Source organism: Brassica napus, unplaced genomic scaffold, assembly GCF_020379485.1.
Source record: "Brassica napus cultivar Da-Ae unplaced genomic scaffold, Da-Ae ScsIHWf_240;HRSCAF=407, whole genome shotgun sequence".
Lineage (NCBI taxonomy): Eukaryota > Viridiplantae > Streptophyta > Magnoliopsida > Brassicales > Brassicaceae > Brassica > Brassica napus.
The window spans coordinates 14245-31398 of NW_026015754.1; the positions used below are offsets into that span (position 1 = coordinate 14245).

The 17154-nt window shown below is 34.7% G+C and overlaps 2 protein-coding genes across 2 annotated transcripts; both read left to right on the top strand.

Annotated features, from left to right (window-relative positions):
- Positions 1 to 2029: 2029 nt before the first annotated feature.
- LOC106431790 (probable WRKY transcription factor 62) lies at positions 2030 to 3300 on the top strand. The gene is made up of 3 exons (XM_013872610.3): positions 2030 to 2409; positions 2490 to 2612; positions 2710 to 3300. Exons 1-3 carry the CDS (start codon positions 2138 to 2140, stop codon positions 3098 to 3100), a joined length of 786 nt encoding a protein of 261 aa, XP_013728064.1. The 5' UTR covers positions 2030 to 2137; the 3' UTR covers positions 3101 to 3300.
- A 6014-nt stretch (positions 3301 to 9314) lies between these two features.
- On the top strand, positions 9315 to 12704 carry LOC106454152 (vacuolar-sorting receptor 2). The gene is made up of 12 exons (XM_048773438.1): positions 9315 to 9820; positions 9928 to 10620; positions 10698 to 10786; positions 10919 to 10988; positions 11065 to 11148; positions 11229 to 11305; positions 11400 to 11481; positions 11547 to 11629; positions 11757 to 11823; positions 11918 to 12046; positions 12132 to 12238; positions 12350 to 12704. The coding sequence occupies exons 1-12, from the start codon at positions 9493 to 9495 to the stop codon at positions 12443 to 12445; spliced, it is 1905 nt and encodes a 634-aa protein (XP_048629395.1). The 5' UTR covers positions 9315 to 9492; the 3' UTR covers positions 12446 to 12704.
- Positions 12705 to 17154: the final 4450 nt, after the last annotated feature.

Sequence of the window (17154 nt, forward strand, 5' to 3'; positions counted from 1 at the left end):
GCGACGATGGATTTACAGCAAGAGCAGGCATGTTGGAAACCCTTTTTTATCCTCACGGATGATGTTAAGTGTCTTCTCAGTTCTCAGAAATGTATGCAATTGTTGGATATATCGTGCATATTTTTATAACATGATAAGCGATGTCATAGACTATCAAAAGCACGACAAACCACATCGTGGATAAAGTCATATTTGCCATAACTTTTCTCAGCTGCTTAGTCCTATTTAAAAAAACAAGCATGGCCTTCTTTCAAGTACTAAGCTTCTGCATTAACTTGTTTTAAACACACATACAAGATTGGAGTATTGTACTAGATGAACATCGCTAAAATGTTACACTGGAAAACTGTTTTCGATCATATGTCGCTATTGGACATTCTGCTTGGATACACGTGACCTTTTGCTGGTGAGAAGTTTTTTAAAATATTCCTCCTCCTAAAGTTTGTATGTCTTTGTTGACTTGAGAATTATGGGTGTTGGCTTTCACCTTTTGGTGCATGTGTTACGCTTCAAATTATCAAGAGTCATGACATCATAAAAGAATTATTTTAAAAAGTCCTGCATAGTTTACAGGTTTAAAAGCTATATATAATATATATAATATATCTCATCTTTTAATGTTTATAAGTTTGTAAACATGCATATATTTTTCTCTTTATATCACATGGAAAGTCGTCAACCAAGCGAATAATGTTTAATTGGCAATTAATATATTTTTACTAATTACTAGATAATTGGTGATTTATTTTGCCTGTGGGATTTAAAACGATCTTATGTACTCTGCTATCTATAGTCGAATATACATTGCCAACACAATCAACGTCATGATTTCGAGGGTGCATGTATTCCTATTGTAAACCCAGCTATTATCTACTAAGAAACGCCACACCATCACTAAGACGGGGGTAGCGAAGGTTAGGTCTTCACTTTTTATTGATAAATTCACATATTAGAAACCACAATAATAAATTGTTCGAAAAATGTTCCAAAAGAAAAGAAACAACAATAATAAAATTGCTTTAGCAAATCAAAGTTATATATAAAAAAAAAAGAATTGTGATAGTCATACGAAAGTCGCAACCTAACATGGCCAGCCGCCGATATTGAAGAAGAAGCAAACGATACTTAAGTATAATTGATGTATAAAGTAAAAATAGGGAAACAAAAGGTTGAAGTTATAGTATCACAACACTATGACGTCGTTGATGTAGACATATTTACAAGAAATAACATAAGTTGAAATCCAATAAAGAGCACATGCGAATTTCGCTTATTTTAAGCTGTTAATCTTCTTCGTTGGATTGATAAATGATGAGATTGAATTAGAATTAAATTATACTAGTGATCTGTAATCCATAATTCAACCTTTCATGACGTACGGCAGGATGAGGTCATGTACCCTACGTCACTTTTGACGGAGCTCACTTACTTACGCCGTTTAAATTGGTTCCTCCGTTTTCTTCGCCCAATTATTAGGCGTTCCATCTTCTCAGGTGCGGTACCACATGACTTTTGGACCCGTCCCATTGTCAGAGATCTATAACTTCACTCTCACCGATGTTCTGTGATACAAACCTACCTTTTTGTGTTTTTTTCTAAAATAATTATGAAGAAATGAAATTATATGCATTCTTGACGGGCCAGTAACTTTTTTTTTTGGTGAAAGGGCCAGTTTTATTAACTAGTGAAGGGAGGTTACTGTTTTTATCTGAAGATAGAAACCACTTGATCGAAAAGAGAAGTAGATGCGGTGAAATAAATTTGATGTCCAAAAACAAAACAAAAAAGTCTTGAATCTAAGATAATGAGTTTATATGTAATTGTTTACTTTATACTTAGTATACTAATAGAGCTGTTAGTTAAGTCAACTAGAAATGCTCGCTGCTTTTGTCTTTATATCGTGGGTTATATCTCAAGGGCCACATACACATTACCTAATTACATAATACTAGTATGGTAATTAAGGAGTGTATCGTAATTAACACACAAGTATATATATATATATATATACACGAAACTTCGTATCAACAACCTCATCAATATATATACGAAGAGACCCATCACATCTCCTAGTTAAAAATCTGGGATTTACTCAAAACGTAGAGAACATTGCTCAAGTCAAAAAGTGACCAAAAAGATGAACTCTTGCCAGCAAAAGGCTATGGAGACGCTGCTTCACGGCCATGGGTGTGCCAACCAGCTCAAGCTCATCATGGACCACGCCAAGTCAGACTCGTCCATGGAAAGGGAGGACCTGGCCAAGTCCGTCCTCCATTGTTTCTCGGATGCTCTAGCCATCTTGATCGATACATATGACCATCATCAAGGTGACCAATCCAATAACTCATCTCCCCAGGATGCGTCGCCTGTTCTTGAGAACAGCAGGAAACCACTTCACAAGAGGGGAAGGTATATATTAATCAATTGAAATATTCAAGAATGGTTGAATGAATGATGTTCATTAATCATGATAAGCTTGGTGGTTGCAGAAAGACATCAGTGGCAGAGAGCTCAGACTACCGTAGACACGAATCCCCGAACCCGATCTACCACGATGGCTTTCTCTGGAGGAAATATGGACAAAAGCAGATCAAAGAATCAAATCACCAAAGGTAATACATATCATTCACTATGATAAAATATATATATATATATATATATATTCATGTAGTAGTTTTCATTAAAAAAAAAGGAATGATGAAATGGTAGGAGCTACTACAAGTGTGCGTACACTAAAGACCAGAATTGTGAAGCAAAGAAGCAGGTTCAGATGATTCAAAACAATCCTCCATTATACTCAACCACTTACTTCGGCCACCACACGTGCCAACTTCACCAAGCCTATGCAACTTTCCCCGGGGACACCTCTGACCCGCAGGATTCCCACATGATCCGATTTGATCACCCAGACTCCTCCATCCATCAACATCAGAACCAAAGTCAGAATCAGATCATTTATTTAAAAGATGAAAACATGATGATGTTACCTGATAAATCAGAAGAGTGGTCGTCTCCATCTCAGTGGATGTCCTCGGAGGTTGCTCACGCGGTGGAGGCTTTCGGGTTTAACCCTTTTCGCACATCAAGTGACTTATCATGACCACTTACATCCTTCCCTTCTCTATCATCATACATATGTAGCTTCGTTAATTATATGTTCCCACCTACAATCCGGTAGTATCCTAGCTACTGTTACGTTTTCGCGTTATACATTTCTGTCTACTTGTGTACAGCACTTGAAGCTTTTGTTTTTAGTTAATATTAACTAGCTTCAATAACACGTGAATGAATGTTTGGACTGTTGCCGGATTTCTTTTTGTTCACACGGGAATCCATCTTTTATAACCAACCGTCGAGAAACGTTTTCAAGTACCCTCTGAGTAAGTATGTGAAATTTTCATTAACAATGTAATGACACAAGAGATAAGTATGTGAATTTTCACTAACAATGTAATGTGAATAAATATATATAGCTAGCCAGACTTCTTTTTTTTTGATAATTAAGTATGTAAATTTTCATTAACAATGTAATGACACAAGAGATACAATCAGTTTTGATAAAATCAAATCTTAGTGAAACTAAACTAGCTAGTTAAAGCAAAGGTCTAAGAGAGCCCCAAAAAAGATAAAAAAGACTCACAAAGACAAGGAAGTTTAATCACATTCGTATGAATATGATTAAAGCTTAGCTAAGAAAGACTTGGTGGATGTCTTCTACATAGAAGATAGTTTGAACTATGTTTTTTTTTACCAGCCATGATGTCTCCAGAACACTACTGTTTTCAGTCGTCGGGATTCTGGCACACCACCGTTGTTGCAAATTTAAGAAACCATGAAGTTGCTAAACTTCGTGTTGTTGCATATTTTTATCATCCATTCGCATAACAAAAACGAAAGTTTTTCGTCCCCTTTATCATAATTAGTTTTTTGCAATAAATGTTGTCTGCAAACATTGATATTGATTTACTGATTTTATTTGTAAAAAAAACTATTAAAAGTTTAATATCTGGATATTCTTATTCCATAGGTAAAAATCACCATGAGAACGGCCGGACTCGCTCATGCAAAAATACTATCAATCGTACAAAAATCCAACACAGAGTCAAAAAAGTGGTGAGAAAGTAAATTGTTGATCGGGTCAATGAACTTGCCACTAGAGCAGATGGGAAAGACAAACCTTCTTGACCCTTGTGCCCTAAATAACTAACCACTGACAAAATAACTATTCTCTCCGTTTAATAATACTTGATGTCTTGTAATATTGCACAAAGATTAAAAAAATTAATTTCTCTAAAAAAGTATTTTAAATATATAATTTTAAAATCAGTTAATCAATTATAAAAAAGACAGTAAAATCTAATTGGTTGAACAGTTACCAATAAAATTAAAATTAACCTTAAAATCTCAAAATTTCATGTAAATTAAAACAAAATAGTCATTTCGAAAACATCATCTATATTATATATTAGTCATATATAATCAGAAGAATATATCTCCACTAATTTTGTAAACTACTCATATCTCTTTTGGGTTAAAGGACCTTTGTATCGCCTAATTAAGTAATTATTACAAAGGTTTTTAGAACATATCATTTCATTTATCCTTTAACGCGTATACTTCAACGAGAAAACAAAGATCAATAATGCATCTTATTTGTTTTGTTCAAAGATAACATATAACATTTCACGGTCCCCCTTTGTTTTTGGTAATTGTGAGCTCATATATATGATGCAATATAAAACGGATAATTAATTAACATTATCCTCTTCAAGTATCCAACCCATATATAGATCGTGGATGCCGTTCGTTGACAAAAAAAAAAGGATCGTGGATGCCGTTTAAATATCCTAGAAAACAAACTTGAGATGACGAATACTGTTTGATACCTTAATCATTCAAGATGTATGCATGATTTATGGCACAACAATTTTATACACATAGACAAATATTATACATGTCATGTTTTTTAATTTATGATAAATAAGTAACACATACACGAACCTTTCTTCTTGGAACATGCATCAAATATTCTATTAACAGGCATTATTTGGTATGCCCAAAATCATGTGTATGTCTACATTTCAATCTGCACATGTGTGTATAAAAAGGAATTGTGCGCATTAGCCCATAGCATATTCAAACGACTTATAATAATTAAAATGAAACTCAGATAGTAAAGGGAATCTAGGGCTGAAGGTGATGGTTTGTATCCTTTTCGGTATTTCAAAACCTTTCGTGCGGTATATTTTCGGTTTGGACATGTTAACCGAAACGTCGACTTCAGCGCGTTACTTGTTTTCTTCAAGGTCGTCGAATGCGGACTCTAGAATTATAAGTGAAACTTCTCTTTGAGTTTCTTCTCTCCACAACCATATCTATCATCTGTCATGTTTTAGTTATTTTAGTTTGCTGCCAAATTTCCCATTATTGGACATTTAATTTTTAATATAATCAGTTGTTCAAAAAAGGACTTGTTAACCAAACTCATTCTTGGATTAGTGGAAATGATGTAACAAAAATAAATCAAAAGATAAATTAATGCAACCAGCAGTTGAAAATATGTTTGTTTATGTACACTTAACTATAATCTCTATTATATAAAAGCAACTAAATTGGAAGTTTTTAAGGGGTGATACATCAGCATAAATATTCTTATCCAATCAAAGTGCCACATCACCTTTATTTCTGGTGCAAATCATATGCCATTTTGATATGTTGTTTGGCTTGAACAAGACTTTTGTAATTGGCCCAAAAATATTAAAACTCTTTAGTCCAAATACACCATATTCACCTTAGATCCTGTTCATGTTCTCTTTTCTACATATCTTCCAATTCAATTTATATTGGTATTTTGCCTCCTTTCCCACTCTTCAGCTTATTAAGTTGTTGGGTTGTGTTAAATTGTGGCGCAGGAGTATGGTTATGGTTTCAAATTCTCATGAAAAATATGCTTCGAGATTTGAAAGTGCTTCTAAATGAATGGAATTATGCAAACACATAGCCTTAACATTTGCATAAAGACATATAACAATGGTGTGCATGATTCATAAATTCTTTGGGCTTTTTGGATTTAACTATCTATATTATTTGTGTCGACTGTTTTCTTCTTTGAATTTTCAAAATCATTTAGCTTGCTGGATTGAGTATTTAATTTCTCAAGATTTTGAATCCTCTCATATATCGAATGATCTATTGGAGTCAGCACAAGAAGAGATCAAAATTCCTGGAAGCATTAATATATCTTAAACAGATGGTATTTACATAGATTATGTAATTGTCTAGAATTTTAATGAAAAGACTGGCGAAGACGACGAGTGTTGGAGGTGTAAGGCAGGCACATTGTCCACAGTCCTAACTGTTTTATGTTTGTTGGTAATTTTTAAATTTTTTGGTAAACGTTTTGTTAGTACCTTATATTTTAGAATCATATTTTTTTAATATACCGACAATAATTAGGATCCAATGAAACTCATCTTAAAACAAACACTACAAAAAAGACTGGGTTGTATCACTTAATTAAAATAATATAAATAAATGATATTATTTTAAATTACTTATTTTAAAATGAAATAAATATTCATTATTTGAAATCAATTATAATAATTAATTGTATTATTAATTATTATTACATCAGTTCACTAGAATGATACTATATTTTATATTAATTTGCATCACTTTGATAAAATTAATTTTATTTTCATATTACATTTTCAGTAGATGTTTTGCCCGCATTTGCAGATTTAATAGTTTTACAAAAAATTATAAATAGATATATTATCAATTGCTTGGAATGAACCGAATTAGCTTTGTCACCCCAAAGACACCTTCGGTATTTTATTTTCATATTACATTTTCAGTAGATGTTTTGCCCGCATTTGCAGATTTAATAGTTTTACAAAAAATTATAAATAGATATATTATCAATTGCTTGGAATGAACCGAATTAGCTTTGTCACCCCAAAGACACCTTCGGTATACAGGGGTGCACATAGGATTAAAGGTAAATCAGGACTTTCTTGGCAGAGTTTTAGGCGCATCCCCCTACGTAGGCCCTAAACTAAGCAAGTTAGCTTCCATCGAGAGAAAAATTATTTTCATGATCTTAAAATATTTAATAATACATTAAATATTAAATTTTTAATATACAATAAATTTATTTTTTAATAAAATATTTTATCATATAAAATAAACTTGGAATTATATATAACTATATACAAGGATTTATATTTATTTTTAAAATATAATGATGTAAAATATTTTTGGATAACATAATATTTAATCTTTCTAGATAATGATGTTTATCAAATTAATGAAATTCATTTTAATTGATGGGTAATTGTATATTAACAAATCTAATCTAATTAATTATTAAGGGTAATAAGACTTTCAACACTCTTAACTTTTTAACGTGGGATCAAAAAATTAATTCGTAAATAATAGTATAAATATTTTTAAAACTTTTACCCATCTTTCAGAAATTATCACTATGAGGAATTTTGATTATCCTAAAAAAATTATCTTAAAAGATATATTCATTCTATCTTAGGTGATATTGATATATATATATATACTAATTTTGAGACTTCTTAGTAGTGCCACATATGACAAAATATTCTCCACCAATCAACCTGCCATGTCATTATGGACTGGGCTTGGATTACCAAAAAAGTTAACATTTGCAGCCCATTTAAACCATTTCAAACCAACTTAAAATCTAATTCTCTAAAATCCGGCTCAAGATCCGTCGACTGTTGACCATTAGAGCAAGCTCACCTTCGGAGGAGCCCCGCGGCCCCAAGACGTTGTGGTCCAGAGGACCCGACTCCAAACCCTACTCACATCCAATCTTCCGTGACGTCGCCGCCTCCAAGTCCGAGAAACCACGCACTGCTCCGTCTTCATTCCGATGGAGAGAGACCATACCGGAGGTGAGCATCTCAAGAGAAACCACCATCCTCTTCAAGAGTCGCCCCTTTTAAAAATAGAGCCTGTTTAAAATTACAAATGGAATATAATATAAACATATATATACTATTTTAGTATTACTAAAGTAAATATAATCTAATTTAAATATGATAGTATCATTATAATTTTTTAATTATTCTAATGATAAATTATTATCTAAATCATTTAAATTATTTATTAAAATTAATAATTGGCATAAAATATGACTAAATCTAATATTATTGAAAAAATGACAAATTAACAAATTCACTTCATTAATAATAGTACAGAATTGTAAGTGTGAAGCTAGATGCCTTTTTGACATCTACCAAAGTTAAACCACGAATGGAAATTCTACGCCAGGATAACTGATTTACGTAGATGTTAAAAATGAAAACTAAGATCTATTGTCATTCCCTTCTTTTCTTCATCAAATATATACATTTTTTGTAAAATTAAAGTATATAATCCGCGCGTAGCGCGGACACAAACCTAGTATAGGTAATATTTAAATTTAGATATATCTCAAAAGATGACTCCAACAACTTAAGTTGATAAACGCGAGAGTGAAAGCAACGTCCGTGTGGCTAAGTATAAACACACTGCAACAATCACATTTTTTCTAGTCAAAATCGTCACCACTTTTCTTCCGCACCATTTAGGTCATCGTAGCCACAGAGTCCTCAGGTTGACCTCCTAATTTAACATTATAATATATTAGAGACTTATGTATATAATATCATTTTATAAAATAAGTAGGCTGATAACACATGATAAAATCCAAAGATATCCATCCCCCTCATTACTCGTCCTTTAGGTAAAACAAATATATTTTATATATTATAAGTTCAACAAAATATGGGGAACAAACAACAAAAGTTTATGATTTTAAGAAGCTAACCAACATTCAAATCTATGTTTGTTCATATGGTGTTATTATATATATTTCGGGTATCATGGTTTGTTGGATTTGAACTGTGTAAAGCTGTTTGACCAGATAAAAGGTCCACAGGTTCGGGTACTCGGCAGACCGCGTTTCATAAAAGAGGGACGTACTTTCGTCCGATTATTCTAATAGTCAACCGGAAATTAGTATTTATCGAATTGCTTAAAAAATAACTAATACTTGTTAAAAAATCTATACTGTTTATATTTAAAAGCCTACTACCACTACTGCAACTACACGATGGAAATAAAAGGGATCGAAAAGGCTTTCCTGGATAAGGCATATACGTTTTTTTTTTGAAAAAAGGCTTAATAAGGCATATACGTTGCTCAAAAGTCAAAAGGGGTAAGGCATATACAACTTTGAGAAAATGAAATATGGGTCTAATATATATATTCAGAAGAAAAGACCCACAAATTAGGTTATATTAGGCCCAACTCGCGTCAGTGCGTTTATTGCCACGTCAAAACCAGGAGAAAGCGGAAGATATATTTGCTCTGAGAGTTAGTTTGACAGTTTCAATTTCTTTTTATGGGAAAGCGAAGCTAAAGTGAAAGAGGGAAAATAGAAAGGTTAGCCAATATTAGAAATCAAACAGAGAAATGTATCTATCGGGTGGGATGATGATGATGAAGAATGTAAGATTATCTGTAATGGGATGGGTGATGGTGTGGTGGTGGTGGGGTTCGTGCATGGGGAGGTTCGTGGTTGAGAAGAATAGCCTGCGAGTGACTTCACCCGAGTCCATCAGAGGAATTTATGAATGCGCCCTTGGCAACTTTGGTGTTCCACAGTACGGCGGAAGCATGTCTGGCTCTGTGGTTTACCCCAAAGCTAACCAGAAGGCTTGCAAGAACTTTGAGGATTTCGACATCTCTTTCAGATCTAGAGTCTCTGGATTGCCCACATTCGTTCTCGTCGATCGAGGAGGTCCCCCATTCCTTTCTCTCTTTATGATTCACGTGAAAACTAGGATGACTTGCTATGCAAGGAACCCATGACTCAGTTATTTGTTGTGATTTTGGCCCCTCCCCCAGATTGTTACTTCACCTTAAAGGCCTGGAACGCGCAACGAGCGGGTGCTGCGACAATATTGGTGGCGGATAACAGGCCGGAGCCACTCATCACCATGGACGCCCCAGAGGACGAAACAGCAGATGCGGAATACCTGCAGAACATCACGATTCCTTCAGCGCTGTTGAGCAGATCTCTAGGGAGCGCCATCAAAACGGCCATAGATCAAGGAGAACCCGTCCGTATAAGTCTGGACTGGCGGGAAGCTCTTCCACACCCGAACGACCGAGTAGCCTACGAGCTATGGACCAACAGCAATGATGAGTGTGGATCCAAGTGTGATGCACAGATCCGGTTCCTTAAGAGGTTCAAAGGAGCGGCTCAGATTCTCGAGAAAGGAGGATACACTCGCTTCACTCCCCACTACATCACCTGGTACTGTCCTGAAGCGTTTCTAGCAAGCAGACAATGCAAATCGCAATGCATCAACGGAGGAAGGTATTGTGCTCCTGACCCTGAGCAAGATTTCTCCAGAGGATACAACGGGAGAGACGTGATCATTCAGAATTTACGCCAAGCTTGCTTCTTTAGAGTGATGAATGAAAGTGGAAAGCCTTGGATTTGGTGGGATTATGTCACCGACTTCGCCATCCGTTGTCCCATGAAACACGAAAAGTACAACAAACAATGCGCCGATCAAGTTATTCGCTCTCTTGGTATTAACCAACTTCTTATTCTATTATATATATATCTCTCTTTTTTTTTTATCTCTTGATATATGTCTTTCGAGTAGGAGTCGATGTGAATAAAATTGACAAATGCATTGGAGACATCGAAGCAAACACTGAGAACCCCGTTCTCAGAGATGAACAAGAAGCACAAGTGAGCCCTCTCTCTCTCTCTCTCTCTCTCTCTCTCTCTCTCTCTCTCTCTCTCTCTCTCTCTCTCTCTCTCTCTCTCTCTCTCTCTCACAAATGTAAGCCTTCTAACTATTGATTGCTAATTTTGTTCAAGGTTGGGAAAGGTTCGCGAGGAGATGTGACAATACTACCAACTATTGTGATAAACAACAGACAATACAGAGGTAAGAAGCAAGGAAGTTCTTCCGTTTTGACATTATTAACTGGTTAGGTTTTTATTTAATATTTTTATTATCACAGGGAAGTTGGAGAGATCTGCGGTTCTTAAGGCCCTTTGCTCAGGGTTCCGCGAGACGACTGAGCCACCCATATGCTTAACCGAAGGTCCTCTCTACTTCCTGTACATATCTCTATTTGATATACACTACTTTTGACGTATGATTCTGGCTTCTGTGATTGCGCAGACATAGAAACCAACGAGTGTTTACAAAATAATGGAGGGTGTTGGGAGGATAAGACTACCAACATTACAGCTTGCAGGGTATGTAACCTCTCTACAGAAATTTGTTTGTTTTGTTATAATTATGCTACATATCTACGTATATGTTTTAGTAAAAGGAGTATCATTATTTCAGGACACTTTCAGAGGAAGAGTGTGTCAATGTCCCATTGTTCAAGGTGTCAAATTTTTGGGTGACGGTTACACACATTGTGAAGGTAAGAAATGCTCAAATGTATGTTATGATTAACTTAATGACAAAGAATTTTTTTGGATATTGCAGCGTCAGGGGCATTGCGTTGTGGGATAAACAATGGAGGATGCTGGAAACATACCCAAATGGGAAGAACATATTCGGCTTGCCGTGTAATATGGCATACCTCAAAACTAACTAACTTCCATCCTCTGTTTAAACATTGCTCTCTTTCTATATATTTGACTTACAATGATTGATTCTTACCTTTTTATTTTTGTTGTTGTTGCTGTTGTTCAGGATGATCATTCGAAAGGCTGCAAATGTCCACCTGGATTCAAGGGAGATGGGCTGAAAAACTGCGAAGGTATTCTTTGAATAGATTATACATATGAAATTAAGAGCTTGAACTAACCCCCCCCCCCCCCCCCCCACATGTTGTTAATGTGTTATAAATACAGATGTGAATGAGTGTGAAGAGAAAACAGCGTGCCAATGTCGCGGCTGCAAATGCAAGAACACATGGGGAAGCTATGAATGCAGCTGCAGCGGAAGCCTGCTTTACATCAGAGAGCACGACATTTGCATAAGTATGTATTCATCACATAATTCTTGAAACCAGAAAAAGTTTCAGATCATCAAGGGGATAAAAATTAAATTTTACTATGCATATAGGTAAGGATGCAAGAGGAGACGTAAGCTGGGGGGTGATATGGATAATACTAATGGGTTTGGGAGCAGCTGCTTTGGGAGCTTACACGGTTTACAAATACAGAATCCGGGTATGCTTATTAGAACATACTTGTTCAATATTTGGTTGGAGTTGGATATATACATAATAAACTGATTTTGATCGTGGTAATTTTTTTTTCCTAATTGATTATGTGCTGTAGACATACATGGACTCAGAGATAAGAGCGATAATGGCGCAATACATGCCTCTCGATAACCATCCCAACACTCAACCTTCTTCTCAGCTTGAGTTGTAAGAACAAAGGCTTCACTCATTGCAGCTTCAAACTTCAAGCCTTAATTTGATCATATATATAGGGTTCTCTTACGTTTAATTTAGCCATTGTGGGAAGTCCTTTTATGCTACTTACTGTTTTTATATCATAGATGCTATAAAACTATACTGGCCAGGTGCATCCGATAGTTGGGCCTTATATATTTATTTTATCCTTTTGGTCGGTTACTCGTTTATAGTACACCACAACATTTTCGTAATAAAAGAGTACAATCTTTTTTCTTATCTTCCATTTTTGTAGAAATGGCAACTTCAATACCTAACAGTGGGTTGAAAATTTCATCTTGATTCACATTACATCTAACTCTGGAACAGAGCTGAACATTGTTTTTTGATCTTTGTAATGTGTAGTTTTTCTTCTTCTTTTTTTGCTAAAACAAATATTGAAATAAAAGCTTGTGCCAATAAAAGTGCATAACATTTGTTAATGAATGTAAGAGATGTTAACATAATAAATGTGAATGTTGCTTGGGAATGAAACAAAGGTAGAGAAGTCTTGAGATCGTTTGGTAGGCATGTCTTTTATCCTCATCATATCACTCATTATCCCTGTTTATTCTTCTTTCTTTCTTTCTCTAACTTTTGTTCTTTTTGTTTATTTTCCCGATTCAATAATAACAAAGGAGTTATTTTCTACTGAACCAGTGTGATCCACACACTGAGAAAAACAATTAAATCTGACTTTTAATTTAAGTAGATCACAGAAAAAACGAGGAGCGAGCTAAAGTCAACGGGAAGATACTCAGTTGTAGTGAGCACCGTTTACGGCACTTTGTGCATTGAAGTGGTTTTAATTAAATGACAAGTAATCAATTTTGATAAGAAACATATGCAAGTAGTAGTGCTTGAGGTGTGGTGGAAGCTATACGCCATCTTCATAAATCATTTCAGTTGTAATATACTAGTAGTATTTTTTTTAAAAAGAAAGAGAGAAATGATGGTGTAGCATTGCATGCTCTGGGACAAGAAAGAAAGAAAGAAAGAAAGGATCCCTTCTCTTCTACTCCATCCGCTTTGCAGCTTCCATATAGTATTATTATTTGATTCAAAAAAAAAAAAATCTGATTCTATGATCATAAGCGTGACCGGTTTAAGATTATTAATTTTTGAAAGAAAAAGAAAAAAAGTAGACAAAAGTGTTAAAGGCGAGGAGAAGATTGTCCCCAGGACTTGAGAGAGAGAAGTCATAAAGCCTCGTCTCCGGAGCTTACGCCGTTTACAGCACATTCTCTTTATCTCTCTCTCTCTCTGCCTTTTTTTCCAAATTCTCTCAGCTCTCTCTCCCCGCTAGTAAAGCTTCTTCAAATTTTTAATAACAGAAACAACTTTGGATTCGGCCATCACCTTCCCTTTTATTCTCAAGCTGCTGCTTTTGTTTTTCCTCTTCCTCCTTTGTTCAAACTCTCCCTCTTCCTCTGGGATTATTATCATCAGTTCACTGAAACCTTTTTAAATGATTTGGGAAGCAGATGACTTATAAGAATCTCCGGTAAAGAGAAAGCTTTTTGGTTGGTTTCCTTGTCCAGCATCCATGGCGGACTAGCCTATTGCCTTTCCTCTGGCTCGCTCTTCTTTGTTGTTATTAAAAAGATCAATCCTTTATTTGGGCAGAGGAAATGTGGTTGCAGGACGCCCTTGTTTCACTCAGCTTCTTCCTGGCCGTGGCCGCTTCAGTTACAAGTGCAGAAGACCCCACCTTCAACGACGACGTTTTGGGGCTCATAGTTTTCAAGGCTGGCCTGGACGACCCCTTCTCCAAGCTCGCCTCTTGGAACTCGGAAGACTACGATCCCTGCAGCTGGGTCGGGTGCGTCTGCGACCCTGCCACCAATCAGGTCACGGAGCTCCGCCTTGACGGGTTTTCTCTCTCAGGGCACATCGGACGTGGCCTCCTCCGTCTCCAGTCCCTCCACACCTTAGTCCTCTCCAACAACAACCTCACCGGAGCCCTAAACTCGGAGCTCACTCACCGTGGGACCCTCCAGCTCCTCGATTTCAGCGGCAATAACCTGTCGGGTCGGATCCCAGACGGGTTCTTCGAGCAATGCGGGTCGTTGAGGTCAGTGTCACTGGGTAGAAACAGGCTGACGGGTCCTCTGCCGGTGTCCCTGAGCTACTGCTCTACCCTCACCCATCTTAATCTCTCCAGCAATCAACTTTCTGGGAGGTTGCCCCGAGAGCTCTCGTTCCTCAAGAGCTTAAAGTCCCTCGATTTATCTCACAATTTCCTCCAGGGCGACCTCCCCTCCGACCTCGGCGCTCTCTATGATCTCCGCCACCTCGACTTGTCCACGAACTGGTTCTCTGGTCACCTTCCTTCCGACATTGGAGCTTGTTCTTCCTTGAGATGGCTTGATCTTAGTCATAATTACTTTTCCGGGAACCTTCCGGTTTCAATGAAAAGCCTCGCGTCTTGCAGCTTGGTCCGACTGGGACAAAAATCTCTTATAGACCAAATGGTCAAAAAAAAATCTAGAGCATCCAAAAATAATCTACATGGACCAATTAAAGGGAAATGACGATTTTGCCATTAATAAAAGAGTAATATGAGCCATTGGATCGTCACATCTATGTTTTAATCTTGGTCATACAACTTCATACATATCTAATTCTCCCTCCTTCTCTTTCTTTAATCTCAGCCACTCACATCCACACAATCTTCGTTATCTCATTCTCTCATTCGAGTTGGTAAAACTAGTATAACTCGTAAAACTAAACATTTTAAAAAATTATATAATTAGTATACAAATGTTATAATTTACACATGAAAAAAAAAAAAATTCTAATTGGTATATGATGACAAAAATGTCATCTAATTCATTTAAGATTTTTCAATTCTTTGTTAAATTATTGCATTACAAATTTAATTTTATATTATGTATTGTATACTTTTAAGGTTATTAACTATATTAGCCATATTTTTATGATAATCAAACATCGAACATATTTTATAAAGCTATGATGTGAAAATATTGGGACAACCCTTATAACTAGACATATAAACAATATATATATATATGTATATAACTTTTATTATATATTAGACGAGTATTACTAGTATAACTAGTACAACTTCGACGTTTCAGAAATTAACAAAACCAATTTGGTATTTCATATGAGAAAAACAATCATATATCCCAGTTGGTATGTACTCATAAAGTTTCTCTTAATTTAATTTGAAGTTTTAAAAAAAAATATAAAAACTATTACACAATTCCATAAGTTTACATGATTTACCTTATACTTTTAATGTTTGTTAACTTATTTGTCCACATAATTTTTGGAAAACATACATGAAATGTAGTTTTACAAAATTGATGATTTCATTGTAACCGGGCAAAGACTTGTAAACATAAATAAGTGATACAACTGAGGTAAATGTATTTATTATGTGGTACAACTAATATTTTATGATTTCACTGCCAAAGTACAACTATGCACAAACTGGTACAACTCAAAAACTAGTACAACTATCTACAGTCGGTACAACTAGAAAACTGGTACAACTACTTGTTATTTTATTTAGTATTATTTTAAATATGCATCATGTTGTAACTTAAATATATCATCCCATTTAAATATGTAAAAATATAAATTATTTGCATCATTTCATTTTACACAAAATTAGTATCAATTTTAAGAAGTTATTCAAAAATATGAATCATTTACAACTGCTGATTTATATCATTTACTAATTAAATGCAATTTAAAAAAAATATTTGATTAAAATGATTTATTTTGGTAAGTAATTCTTAATTAATATTTTTACCGATTATTTGTATTATTTGTTGCAATTTTTTTTCTTTCTAATAGCTATTATTATCTTGATAAACAAATTAAAATTGTACAATTGTCGATAACAATTGTATTAATACATCACGATTAAAACAATTATTTGCAAAAAAAACAAAAATCATACATCAAACCCAATCTTTTTCTTCTTTCCGGTGATTCGTGTCTTTAGAGCAATGGTTGAAGAATTTTCTGGCTCCGCATCTAGCTTTTTCACCTCGAAACTAAAAAAATAAAGATGATTTTTTTTCCGAAAATCATACAACTAGTATAACTTATAAACGTATCAATTCCAAATCAAATATTATTAAAAATATACTATTCATATATTTGACACATGCAAGCAGAAGAGATTAGACCAGTATGTCTTATTGGTTCTACATCATTCTCTTTTCTAGCATTTTCATATGCTAGAAACAATCAATAAAGGAAATTATACATCTCATAATTAAGTGATGCCATTTTCTTGATGGAGGTATATTACTATTGATAACATTAAAATATTCTCCAAATATGTGTAATGTCTATAGAAAATCATAGTTGATAAATTATTTTAATAAAACTAAAACTATAGTTGAAAGAAAGCAAAATAATAATCTTCTATAGAAATTTTAATAATTAAATAAGTTTTACGATTTTTAAAATAAATAATAAAATAACTTGATAAATTATTTTAGTAAAAACATGAAAATTAATTTAATTGAAGTTGAGAATAAGTTAAACATTTTAAATACATTTATATTATATGTTCATTTGTTTATTACGGGCGGGTCTACATGCATAAGCACCACTTGCACTTGCCCAAAGACGGGCCTGAACCTACTATAACTTTTTCTGGCTTTGCTAGGGTTGGGCAAAAAATCCGAGAACCCGAATAAC

What these genes read in the sequence shown, in the direction of transcription:
- LOC106431790 (XM_013872610.3), top strand. Translation starts at nt 2,138, where the DNA reads ATGAACTCTTGCCAGCAAAAGGCTATGGAGACGCTGCTTCACGGCCAT. An exon ending in CCACTTCACAAGAGGGGAAG is followed by an intron (nt 2,410 to 2,489) that starts GTATATATTAAT and finishes TGGTGGTTGCAG; the next exon opens with AAAGACATCAGTGGCAGAGA. An exon ending in AAAGAATCAAATCACCAAAG is followed by an intron (nt 2,613 to 2,709) that starts GTAATACATATC and finishes ATGAAATGGTAG; the next exon opens with GAGCTACTACAAGTGTGCGT.
- LOC106454152 (XM_048773438.1), top strand. Translation starts at nt 9,493, where the DNA reads ATGTATCTATCGGGTGGGATGATGATGATGAAGAATGTAAGATTATCT. An exon ending in AAACAACAGACAATACAGAG is followed by an intron (nt 10,989 to 11,064) that starts GTAAGAAGCAAG and finishes TTATTATCACAG; the next exon opens with GGAAGTTGGAGAGATCTGCG. An exon ending in TGGGCTGAAAAACTGCGAAG is followed by an intron (nt 11,824 to 11,917) that starts GTATTCTTTGAA and finishes TTATAAATACAG; the next exon opens with ATGTGAATGAGTGTGAAGAG.